Here is a 12,291-nt window from a genome sequence, read left to right as displayed (position 1 = left end):
CCGACCCCTTGCGCGGGACGCGCCGGGCTCGCTCGGGGCTTCTCGAACGCCCCTTTTCATCACTTGGTCCCACACGCCCCGGTAGCCCCGGACGCAAACGCGCCCCGGACTCTGACATCGAAAACTGACCGGAGTCTCCCTTTCGCCCCCCGACAAACAAATCCAACTGGGCGAAGGGCTCCGGGGTGCGTCCCAGGTGGGTCCGGAGCGGGCGGGGAGCACAGGGTCCCCGCAGGCCCGGCCGGCTCGGCTCCCGGCACCCGTCGGGGCAGTCGGCGCTGAGCATTTATGGTCCACTGAAAGACAACTTAGGATCCTCCTAGTTATTTAACTTGGCAGCTGCTTAAACTCCACAGTGGAAGCTGCCGAAAGTTATTAACATTATGCTTCGATGTCTCTGAAATGGTGGCTTTGATTTCTATGCTACTTCTTTTTCTATGTATTTTTAAATACTTTTTTTTTTTTTTTTGGTAGTAGTAGTAGCGTAAGGTGATGGACAGCTGGGCGATCCACCAGCCCAAGAATTTAGGATGAGGCTGCCTTTGAGAGTTGAGGGGGCAGCTTCTGGATGTAGCTTTGTAGCTCTGCGGCTGGTGCAAGGTGCAGTGGTGAAACCCAGAGCCAGGGTCGGGCTGGGCTGCAGTGCTGCCTGGGCCTGGCCCACTGTGCTGAGTTTGGGTCTGGCTTGATTCAAAGCAGCAATTTACCCCCTCAGAGTGTTGCCTAGGGATGGTCCCAAGGTGTTTAGCCAGAGTTTGGTTTGTAGCAGTCAGAGAGAGACACTTTTTGGACAAATTAATGAGCAATGAATGTGGAAACAGGATCGCAAGGTCTGGGGCTGGGGTGAAGAGGGAGTGGTTATCTGACTGCTTCCCATTGCCCCTTTGAAATCATGGTACCTCATGTAACGGGAGCAGTACCAAGACCTCAGCCCCCACGGGCAGTCCCTCTCGTCCTGCAGGGCCCTTGCGGCTGGTAGGGTGACCCTGCTGTGTGTCACTCAGCGGTGACCAACGCTGTATGTGGGGCAGGGGCAATACATGGTGAGGCCACCCTGTCTGCAGCAGAGGCTGTTGTTTCTGCCCATTCACTGAGTTGTGCACACATTACTGCGTATACATAGGTAGATGATTTTTTAATAGATTTTATTTTTTAGATTTTGTTTGTTTTTTCATAATGAAACACTTCTGGGGAGCTAGGTTTTGGAGCACGGTGTGGGTACCACAGCAAATGTAGTTAGTGGGATTTTGGAAGGGATTTTGCACTGGACTGCCCTGGTTGATGTTGTCAGTGATGGCAGGAGTAGCTTTGACGTTTTTAACCTGAGTCTAATTTTAAAGAGCTGGTATCTGACCTGCTCCTAAAGCTGTTTGAAATCTAGCCCTACTGCAGAGCACCTGGCAGGGCACCGTGGCAGGAGCTGCACAGAGTTCCTCGATGGCAATCAAACTGGCTTATGTAATTCTAAAAATGGCAACTCCTTACTTGCCTCATCTCTTTCTGTCTATGCGGAGAGTCCTGCAGAGCTGCCAAACAGAAGCAATTGAATGAACTTTTTTCTCGGCTCATTCCTCCTTCCGCAGCTCAGAGAAAGTGAGCCAGAGCCTATTCGAGTTTGCCTGTCAACAGGAATGGTAACTAATGGCTCAATCCCAGCCAGGCGTTATGTCCCAAAAACACTGCCTGCCTGTGAGGAGTGGAGAGAGACATCCTGGGTGAAGTCTGGTGCGAGACAGGTCTGGCCCAGGAGGCAGTGGAGGAATCGGTTGAATCCACATCATGTCTGAAGTCAACCCGGCCAGTAAGGCAAGCAAGAAGTTGTTGAAGGGGTGAGGTGCTGCTCGCCATCCTTATCATCAGAAATAGTCATTCTTCATGTTGCAGTGATGGAGAGATGCTGCATTTCATTTCTGCACGCTGAAACCAAAAGATGTCCCTTCCTAACGTTTTGAAATGTTATACTTTTTAGTTTGGAAAGAGTGGGAGCTTTTAAATTTTTCCGTTTTTGTGTTTTTTCCTCTTATTTTCTATTTAGGAGAAAAGGTGGGAGGAAGTAGAGAAGATGAATATAATGGGGGGATGGCCTTGTTCTCACTTTCCTACTGAAAACGTTTCAGAAAAAGGAGCAAAAAGTGGTGAAAACGAGTAGAAGCCCACTTCAGTTTTGTGTTCCTATTCCTTCCCTTTTTTGCTTGAAAGAAGGTTGGCCAAAAAAAATAAGTGGGACAAACCCCACGTGTTTTGAATTATTCTCCCTTTAATGAGGTAGAAAAACATCTTGTTTTCAAAATTACTTGCTTTTTCAATGAAAAAAAAAAATCAAATATCCAATCTTTCCCTTGTCTTTTTGCAACTTGCTCCCCACTCGGTGTTGACCGGATTTTCTGGCTATGCCACATGTTGTGTTGTTTGAGACTTGCATTTGCTCTTGTTTGAACTGTTGTCATAGGTGTCCTCTGCAGCAGGACTCCACGGGCTGCGAGGTACCGAGGTGACAGCGGACGGCAGCGCGTCTCCTGCTTCCTCCGGGCCATGCGGGACCAGACAGGCTGCAGCATCCCTGTCCCTGGTGGTGGTGGCCGAGTTGCAGAGACCCTGGCAGGACTCCCAGCCTGGCTGGTAAAACTGCTGCTGTGCCACTTGGGCATAAGAAAAGTGCCAGTTTTACCCCAGAACTGCTAAAAAATCCCATTAAAAAATCAGAGCCTGAATGAAAAATCCAGACCTTGCTATTGCAGGAAAACCTTCAATGCGTGACCCGAGTATTCCCTGAATGTTCAAGAACACCCACAAATTCTGTAAAAATAGCTGATCATTTATTTATTTGATTTAATTATGAGCCTAGCTTGCGATTTTGGGGTGGGGCTCAAGTTAGTGATGCTGAAAAAAACAACTTAGAGAAAAGCCCAGGCAGGTCATCAGCTCTGGGGAGCAGCTTAGGCTCTTCCTCATGAAACGCTGAGTATTGCAGAACCCACCAAGGGCTCTGAAACTTCTTGGGTGAGAAGGCCCCCACCAGGGTGACCGTTTGTCCCTGGAAGAGCTATAACCTGGATGAGGTTGGTGTCCCACAGCCATGGCCAGTGTGTGTTGGAGGCATTGGTTCATCTCTTCCTGCTTACACACCGGGGTTGACCAAGGGTAGGTCTGTTGTGGTGAACATTAGCTGCCCTTCAGCAGTTTGTTCTTCCTGTCCACACTGAGCTGTGCTGCTGGGTGACCCCCAGCACTGGTGAACATGGCGATGGGACGTGTTCCTGTCCCTTATGTGAGGGTCCATGTGGGCTTGGAGGCTGCTGTGAGCTCTGCCTCTGATGTACATCCCAAATCCAAACCTGCAACCTTTGCTGGTTTAGCTGCATAGAAAAAACCCTTCCCCGTCATCAGAGCTGACCACCATGTTCCCTTGAACGCTCTGAGTGATTTCTCTCTTCCTTCCTTCCAGTGCGTGCTTCTCCTTTCCAGCTGCCAGCCTGGGACATCCCCCCAAGATCAGCTGCTTGTGGAGTTCTCTCTGCCGAAAACAGTCCTAACCAGTACGGCCTTTGTTCCCCCCAGCTGTCGTATCCTCCGGGATCTGCAACAAGTCCTCCTCATACAGACCCCGTCCTGTCAGTCCCCAATCTGATCTGACCACCTGGTTTGTTTTTGAATCAAGCACTCGAGTCATAACATTTCTGTTTATTTCAACAACTGTATTCCTTGCATAGGAAATGAGCCAAGATGGTCTAAGGCAGGGGGAGCGAAGCATGTCGTGGTTGTAATTGCTTTTACTTTCCCAATATGAAATTTTACAGTATAATCAAAATCTTATTTTTGTACTGCTGGACTCTGTTATTGACTTAATCTTCTTAAGTGCTCCTATTATTCCAGTGATTTCATCGTTGCATGTTGATTTTAATCTTTTGATCTCCATATTAGCTACTGCCTGCAACTAATTTGTTGCTCAGTGTTTTTCTTTGTTTTGACCTGTGAGGCATTTTCCTCATGGCACACAACTCTGCTGGCAGATTGCATATAATCTCTGCACTTTTTTTCTCCCATATTTTGCATAGTTACAACAAATGCAGATTTACAACTCGAAATGGAATATGTATATTTTAGAAAGGCTGAGGAAAATATCACTTTGGGTTTAGCTCAAGAGCTTAATGTGCTTGAATAAAGGAAATACCACTGAATACAGTTCACCGGAGGGAGGTGTCATGCAGGCTTTTTAGTCCAACAAGTTCAGAATGGGTGGCAACTGCAATAATTGTAGCTTTTATTATATGCAGTCAAGAATCAAAGGCTTTCTGAAAGCATTGCTAGACCTATGACGAAGAACGCCGGTTTTTGTGAATGGTTTAAGTGGCTCTCCAAGCTGGACTGAGCTTTACGTGGCGGTGGCTCTGTTGAACGATGACAGCACGAAGCAGGTATTTGAGCAAACATTGGTGGTGGTGACCATAGTGCAGAGTCGTGAGCTTCACACACAAGTGCAGAGGTTGAAATATGGCTCAGCTGTGTTTTGGTTGGTGGTTAGATGACTGCTTTTTCCCTTGGTGGTTGATGGTTTAACCTGTGCTGATTTATCGGGCGCGTTGTTTACTTTAGTGTTTTGTTTTAAAGCTTAGAGAAGTAATTTTTGCCTTAGGTTTTCTGTGACTTTTGAAAAAAGAACACAGCCTGAACATTGGCAAAATCATCTTTGCTTTGCTGCGTGCGTGTTTATGCTTCTGAACACAGATTGTCTTCTAATATTTTTGACGTTTTGGTCACTTGAGAGGCAGAAAAGCAATTTCTAAGATGCCTATGGGCCAGGAGACATGCATTACAGCAGAGGGGAAAGAATCTGTTAGTTGCTGAAATATAAAACAAATTGGATGAACAGCTGCTGACACTTGTCAGTCAAATAGTTGATAGCATTTTCAGTCTCCATGCCACATGCTTTAAGTAAGTCTGTCAAAAAAAAAGGATATTTTCACTGGACTTCCCTGTAAATATGAGAGAAGTTTTGGCCTGATCTATCATTTAAAATTTTGCTGGCAGAAGAATGAAATTTTCCTCTTTCCCCAAAACTGATTGACATAACTGTACTGGCAGATTCTTCATCTAGGTGCAGTTGTACTGGCAGGAAGTTCTTTGACTGTTGGAGCTCGTTCCACCGCAGCAATGGGTTGAAACGAACCCAGCAGCAAACCTTTCCGTTCCTCGGCTGTGTTTGCCAGGGTGCTCCCATCTATCAGCCGGTGCAGCTTTGCTCTGCGGGAGCCCGAGTCCTGTCCAAAGTGTAATCTGTGGGTCAGGAGGGCTTTTAACCCAGATTGATGTTTTTCAGACAAAATCAAACCATTTTGGATTCAGCATTTCTGCAGGATTAACCCAACCTGGCACTTCTTGCTCCTGGTACCGTGTTCTGGGCCCGTATGGGAGAGTCGGGCTGCCAGCACCCACTTCACTGTTTGCAGGATTAAAGGTGGTGGAGATCAGGGTGCAACATGCTCCTTTGCTCAAACCACAGGCTGCAGGCTCTGGAGCAGGAGTTTAAATCCTGCATTGCTTGTACATCAGCTCTTCTCCCTGCTCACGTTTAGCTATGTAACTCGAAGGTCGTAATTTGGATCCAAAATCCTTAAAAGAAGTAAGCTGGCTAATGCTTTCCTTGTTTTGAATGCATGATCAAGCCTGACATATCCTCAGGGTTGTTACAAAGTCTCTGAGGTGCTTTATTGGGGTTTGAGGACAGATGAAAATCTGCCAGAGGCTATGGGGTCCCTGCTAATGACAGAGAAACTCAGGCAAGGGTGTCCATCGCTGCCGTTTTGGGGAGGGACCTTTGTACGGTAGTGATGCTCAGCCAAGGAGCATCTCCTGAAGGCTGCACCCACACTCCTTCATTCAAAAAACTGAGCAAGGCTCGCTATTTTGAAAGGTGGCAGGTGGAAGTGGGCTGTGTTTTTACCCAATAAATATTTCATGTTAAAAAAAATATATAAAAGGGAGCCAGTTCCAGAGCAAAATCAAGCTGTTTCTCCAGCTCTGCTTTGCCTGACTTGGAGCTGAACTACAAATTTGCATCTCCCCGAGTGTTCTTTGCTACCAGCGTGGTGACCACCCCAGGTAAGCAGTGCACTTTCCCAGTGCCTCCTCTTCATATAAATATTTGGGACAACTGTGGGAGAGGATGAAGAGGGCACAAGCACATGTATGCACCAATAGGTGTGTTGATCTCGGCTAACTAGAAAGAAGAGACTAGGTGGTGCTTGTGGTTTGATCATTACTTTATGTCTTCTGAGACTTGTTTTGTCAGGCAAGTCCTGTGAGGGCTTCAGGTTGTGATGGAAGGATCCAAGCATAATGATGTTGGGATACAGGCAGTTTTTACACACATCCCAGTGACAGACCTGCAGAGGCACTAGAACTGTAGGACTTGACTTAAACACTCACCTGCTACTTCAGTTCCTCTGAGGATTTAAGGCCAAGTACTTGCACAACTGGAGGGTGGGTAAGAAGGGGGAAGAGCTTCCTGTATCAGTGGCCAAAAGGCCACGTTTCCACCCAAATCCTCAGGGGTGGCTTTTCCAGGCAATGCTTTTCTCTACTAGCATTGTGGAGCAAGACAAAAACCAAGAAGTTGGTCTGCTGGTCTACAATCTGGGTTCCAAACTTGTCTATCTTAGTGCATCAAATGGTTTATGGACATGTGCTAAATGTGCCTCCCCCACCACCTGCTCCTACAGTAAAAGCCTTGCCGATGTCCCTGTTCCCAAGGAGGGTGGTGTATGCTGGTCGCCACCGGTCAGTGCGTGTTGAAGCAACGATTGGCCACCCTGATGGGGCTGCAGGGGATCTCCAGAGCCAGGTGCTAAACTCTGCCACCGAGGGAAGGGACCAAGAAATACAGCATTGCATAAGAATGTGCTCCAGGCCCCATAACTATCCCAGTCCCATTTGGGACTCAACACCCCCTCCACAGGCTGGTCCCAGAGGTCCCTTCCTCCTCTCATATGTTTGGGGAGTGTCTCATGGCTCTTGGGCACTGGAAGATGATTTAATTTAACGATTTGTTATGTCAGGCAGGTTAGTCCAGGGAGGACATTTTTCCAACATTTGCCCATCTTTTATTTGTGGGTGATGAACATTTGTCCTTGTTCCCCTAGACGGTTGCTGTGCTTCAGGGTGAAGGACATCAGCTCTTCTGCTTCTCCCTCAAATGACTGAAATCCAGGAGTCATTTTTGGTTTGAATTGGCTGCCAGAAGGGAGTGACTGCAGAGCCTCTTGGAAAACTACCAATCTAACATGTTTTCCATCAAACCAACCTGCTTTTTAATGTCAGCTTGAGGTTTGCCCCATGCCATGTGTTTCTAAGTGCCCTGCAGGCTGCTGCAATTCACCACTTTGGGAGAAGTTAAAATGCAAACGGAAGTATTTTGGTGGAAGGTAAGTATTGGGCAAGGCTGACAACCATGTAACAACAGGAGCTGTGCTTGAGCAGACCATCAATTAGAGGTCCAGAGACAAAATGTAGGATGTAGAGTGCAGATAATGGTGGCCACAACTGCTCAGGTGACAGCAGAAATGCCCTTGTACCTGGGAAACAGACAGTCTGGTCCCACCCTGATCTTGGGAAGCAAATCAGGAAATCATCTTCTTAATTAATAAACTATAAAAACACCCATGAGAAAAGAAAATGCCTTTATTCTGAGAGGTGGGGGCTCTTACATCTCAGCTTGTATTTTTCTTTTTTCCTAAGGCAGACATAAAAAGACTCCGTAATTTATTATTGGGACATCTGAATAGTTATTTATTGAGAAGCCACAGTTCTTACACTTTTACAACTGTCGGCTTGTATAAGGCAAAAAAAGCAAAATGGATCACTATTTTACACAGAAAGTAAAAGCTCTGGAGGAGGGACTGATGGACATGCAGTTACTGGTCAAAATGCAATGTACATGACATATATAAAAACCATTGTGAAACAGAGGAATTGTAAATTATGGTTACAATCTACCGAAATAAATATTCAATATATTATTATAAACACATTTGTATAGTCTAAGATTGTAATTAAAGTTGTCTTTGTACATACACGGTTATTTGAAATTTAAACAAAAAATGTAACATTTAGAGGAGCAAACGTCAACATAAAACAACTGCTTTGGACTTGTAATGTGGCATGATATATCCATAATGATAGGATTAATCTGTTGTGGCAATTAGAATGACTAATCCTTTGGGATGTAGCCTCTATGGAGTTAACTGCATATTGAAGGGAAGAGCCTGGTACATTAACAAGGATGCAGAATGATTCAAACAGCTGTCTGGGTTTGTTTGTTTTCTGTTTTTTAAATGAACAGAGAGAACAAAAAAAAATAATTTGTAATTGCCTCGTTCTTCTTTTAAAAACAAAGCTGGTTTTTTATTAATTTTTAAGCAGTTGGCATCCACAGAAGAGAAACAAAGAAATGAAAGGACTCGATTCACTCATCTTCACAACAATTTACCATCAATGTATATACAGTACATTAATGAAGCATCATTTAAACTTTAATTATAACAGGGACACACCTAGCATGTTTTCTATGTAGTTTTTTTTTTCCATTAACAGTATTAAACAATGGTGCTCCATATTGCTTATGAACATATAGATATGAAATTAGGAAACCGATGAATCAAAGAGAGATGCTAATCTTATTTACCACACAGCTAACATGGCATTTGTATTGGTAAACTTCTCATGGGCATTTAGAGCTGACAGAAAAATTCCTAATGTGGCTAACTGAGTTACAGACGAGGTACATGCAAGGATACCAGGCGATGCCCAGCCGCTCCTCTGGGTCAGCATCCCTAGTCGTCCTCTTCATCTTCCTCATCGCTGTCCTTCATGGTGATCCCCTGGAGGCCTCCGCCTTCGCTGACCGACGCCGTGGCCTCCTCTACCGTCAGCCGGTTCCGGATGGTCTCGTAGGTTTTGCTGTTTAAGGTGGAGTCCAGCACACCTTGCAATCGGAAATCCCGGTATGTTTTCTAAAGTGGGGAGAGGCGCGGAGGAAGGAGGAGACAGCACAGAGGTCAGGGCTGAGCTGGCTCCTCTGCAAGAGTCAGCCCGTGTCCCCCTGCCCGGGTTTGAGGTCAGTAATGGAAGAGGCTGGGACAGCCAGGAAACCCCAGCCCCAGGGATGTTTTGCAGAGGCTCTGCCATGGCAGAGGTCCCTTTCGGGTGCCTGGAGCAACAAATTATGGCTTTGGGGCTCCAGCCGGGCCTTTGCAGGGTGGCCGGGCCGGGTGGCTGCATGGAAGCTTCAAAGCAGGGCTGGAGGAAGAGGGGCTGCTCAGGGCAGCTTTGCAGATGGGAGGTTGGGGTCTAAAAAGACACAGAAGCATCAAATCGGGGCTCTGCTCCAACTAACTGCCCTTGCTTCTGCCTGCATTTATCTGCCCAGTTATTTTTCTTCACGCAGCAGAATGTTCATCACCGGTAACCGCAGACGTGATTACACGTTCCCGGAATGGTCCGTATTAAATAATCCTACCTACAGTACTGGGATTAAATAAACTAAGTCCAGGGAAAATTGTTGATGTATAAACATAAGCACAGGGCATGTGTTTCTTAAATCTTTCTTCACCTAATTCTGAAACTGGAGTTGTATTTCCATGGTTAGCTGTATTTCCCTTGTTATTACAATTAATATTTCTCATTTGAATTTATGCTTAAAAATGTATTGACTCTGAGATAAAACTCTGGCCTCACAGTTCATTTAATTGTGCTCTGTGCAGAAACCATTTACTGTTCTGCTATTTCAGAAAGTCTTTGGATTTGTTGTAGCTGCATCTGAATGTAACATTGGTATAAATAAAGCACAAGGAAGAAAGCTTTCCTCAGCTAGTTGACAAGTAGAAATAATTTGTCTGTGCCTGTTTTTTTTCAGTTATGAAAAGCACATTTAATACATTTCAGTTTTAATTTATTCATGCCTTCAATGTGTTCACTGCACATAAGACCATAAACATTATAAAATACTAGACCAAAAAGCATTAGATACAACCTAAAATGATCAAAAATATATTTACCCCCTTCTGTGATCTTATTATTTCATGTAAATCACTGTGATTTCACACTGAAATAATTATCATTAGTCCCAGGCATGCACACATATGCGCGCACACACACACACACACGTGCACTCAAGGAAAAAATGTTACTTTTAGGGTATGTTATCTCACCTTTGTGATCTCTTAGAGTTGATTATATACACCCATTGTAAAAGAAACAACTTCAATTAACTATGAGAACAATCCTCATTTGCATTCTGACAACAATCACAAGCCATAGCTGGGCTTAAATGTTTCTAGTAAAAGAGCGTTAAAAACTTTTGGTTTGATTTAACCCATTTTAGCACTGGAGTTCATTGGTGTGATCAATATTTGTGCAGAAAATGGCTAATTTTGTTGCACTTACTGTACAGGTATGGTCAAAAAGGAATAGACTTTCCCCTTTTTCATGCAAGCTGCTGCTTTGCTCTTATTTGCCCACCTGCGTTTTGCATCTATATGCATTTCAAGTTCCTGTTTATCCTTCACTACATGCCATGCACACAAGTATCTTAATTTTTAAGAACTTTAATGAATGGCTTAATTTATTTGCTGGCGACAGTTTGCCTATTGCACAGAACATGCCGCACACATGCAGGCAAACAAACGCTCCTTCCGACAGCAAGACAGTATTGAAAATGCATCAGCTGATTACCTTTACTATCCTAATGAGAGTTTTCAGTTGGTAGATGTGAAGCTGCAGGTCCATGCGGTCTGTCAGCCAGGTGCAGACGACATTCATCGAGCTGGTGTACCATTGCTGCAAGAGAGACAGGACTCCTCCAGCAACCACGGGAGGGCTGCACCCCAAACGCCACGGGCTGCACCCCGCACACGGTCACACCGACCCGCCCGTGCATGGGACGGGACAGACTCAGAGCGGGAGACAGGCGACCTCTCCTACACAGAATTTCCATGCATGAGCTGTTAAATTTTTAACAATGACAACAACAAACTTATTTGGAGGGTTAATGGCCACCAAAGCCACCGCGAGGTTTTTGTAATCTGATTTTTGCCACTGAGAGGACTTGCCGGCAGTGGTGTGTGTTTGGCCCAATCAAATATATATCTATATATATATATATTTTTTAAACCCTGTTCACCCTCCCACAGCGAGAACACAGTCCTGCCTTTAAGTGTGTCAGCCCCCCACTCAAGCTACTTACCGTCTTGAAATTCAAACATAACCAGCCACGGGGTGAATCTGGTTCCCTGACGGCGAGCAGAGGGGAGGCTGCTGCGGGGCAGGGTTGGGCTGCGGGTGAGGATGAGGATGCTGCTGTAAGCACCTACAGGCGCCTGCACGGGAAATGCTTTGGTTTCACCCTCATCGTTATGAAAGATGGAAAAGCAGCAAAGAAATGAGCTTGTTTGAAGCTGCTGAACTCACAGGGCCCCTCCAGGGGCTGAAATTTTGCTGCTTGTCTGTGAAAAAGGCTCGCAGCTGTGTGGCAGCAGCCTGCCAGCCCTGCAGCGCAGGAAGGCTCCGGTGGGCTGTGGATCAGCTCCCTGCTCACGCAGGGCTGCCATGGCACGTCTGACGCCGCACAGACGAGCAGCGAGCCCCCGAGAGAAGGAAAAGCAAGGGCTGTGGCGGAGGGGGGGGGATCACAAAACCTCGCCATGGCGCTCAGCACAAGGCTTGATTACAAAGTGGTCTGCAGACAGAAACCCATCATGCCTCGGTATGCACAGTCACACCCTTCTCTCACAATCTCACACACACAGAGATCAAAACCTACCCTGCGGACCAGCTGCAATTAGTACAGAATCAGTTAAAGAAAAAAAACAAAACACTGGACCGGTTTATTAAAATCTGTGCTCAAGGCACACCCAGGTTAGTCTAAATTCAGCTCCCTCCTAACTACCCTAAAACCCTACCTCAGGTATTATCACCATCTTTCGCTGTACCTTCTTTTCCCTCGGGTGGGGGTCTCTGAATCACAAACACGTCCCCTTCCCTCTAGCTGCTGCAGCTGCCAGCGCTGCTGGTGAATGGAAACGACCGAACGCTCTGCAATTGCAAAACTGAGGCCGGTGACTTGTTACCTTCAGCCTTTGACACCGGTTGAGCAGCCAGTGCCAACCCGTCAGCAGCGCATGGGTGGCACTGCTGGACGTGTGGCTCCAACACCAGATGTTGTCACTGGGGAGGGCACAGCTGGCAGCACTGGGGCCCTGAGGCACCGCTGTCCTGGAGCACGCACAAGCCAAGCGC

At 46.2% G+C, this 12,291-nt stretch overlaps 1 protein-coding gene across 18 annotated transcripts in view; it reads right to left on the bottom strand.

The window, feature by feature from the left end:
• Window positions 1-7,659: 7,659 nt before the first annotated feature.
• CADPS (calcium dependent secretion activator) overlaps window positions 7,660-12,291 on the bottom strand; it is a 211,152-nt gene continuing 206,520 nt past the window's right edge. For all 18 annotated transcript variants that reach the window (XM_071813271.1, XM_071813272.1, XM_071813276.1 and 15 more), the window contains 2 exons: window positions 10,729-10,833; window positions 7,660-9,008 (listed from right to left, as the gene is read on the bottom strand). In XM_071813271.1, the coding sequence (XP_071669372.1) occupies window positions 8,829-9,008; window positions 10,729-10,833 (285 nt within the window). In that variant the 3' untranslated portion in view covers window positions 7,660-8,828. The remainder of the gene's footprint in view (window positions 9,009-10,728; window positions 10,834-12,291) is intronic.

This window comes from Patagioenas fasciata, chromosome 10 (assembly GCF_037038585.1).
Source record: "Patagioenas fasciata isolate bPatFas1 chromosome 10, bPatFas1.hap1, whole genome shotgun sequence".
In the NCBI taxonomy this organism is placed as follows: domain Eukaryota; kingdom Metazoa; phylum Chordata; class Aves; order Columbiformes; family Columbidae; genus Patagioenas; species Patagioenas fasciata.
Note: the sequence above shows the minus strand (reverse complement) of the source record. Positions and strands in the feature narration are given on the sequence as shown.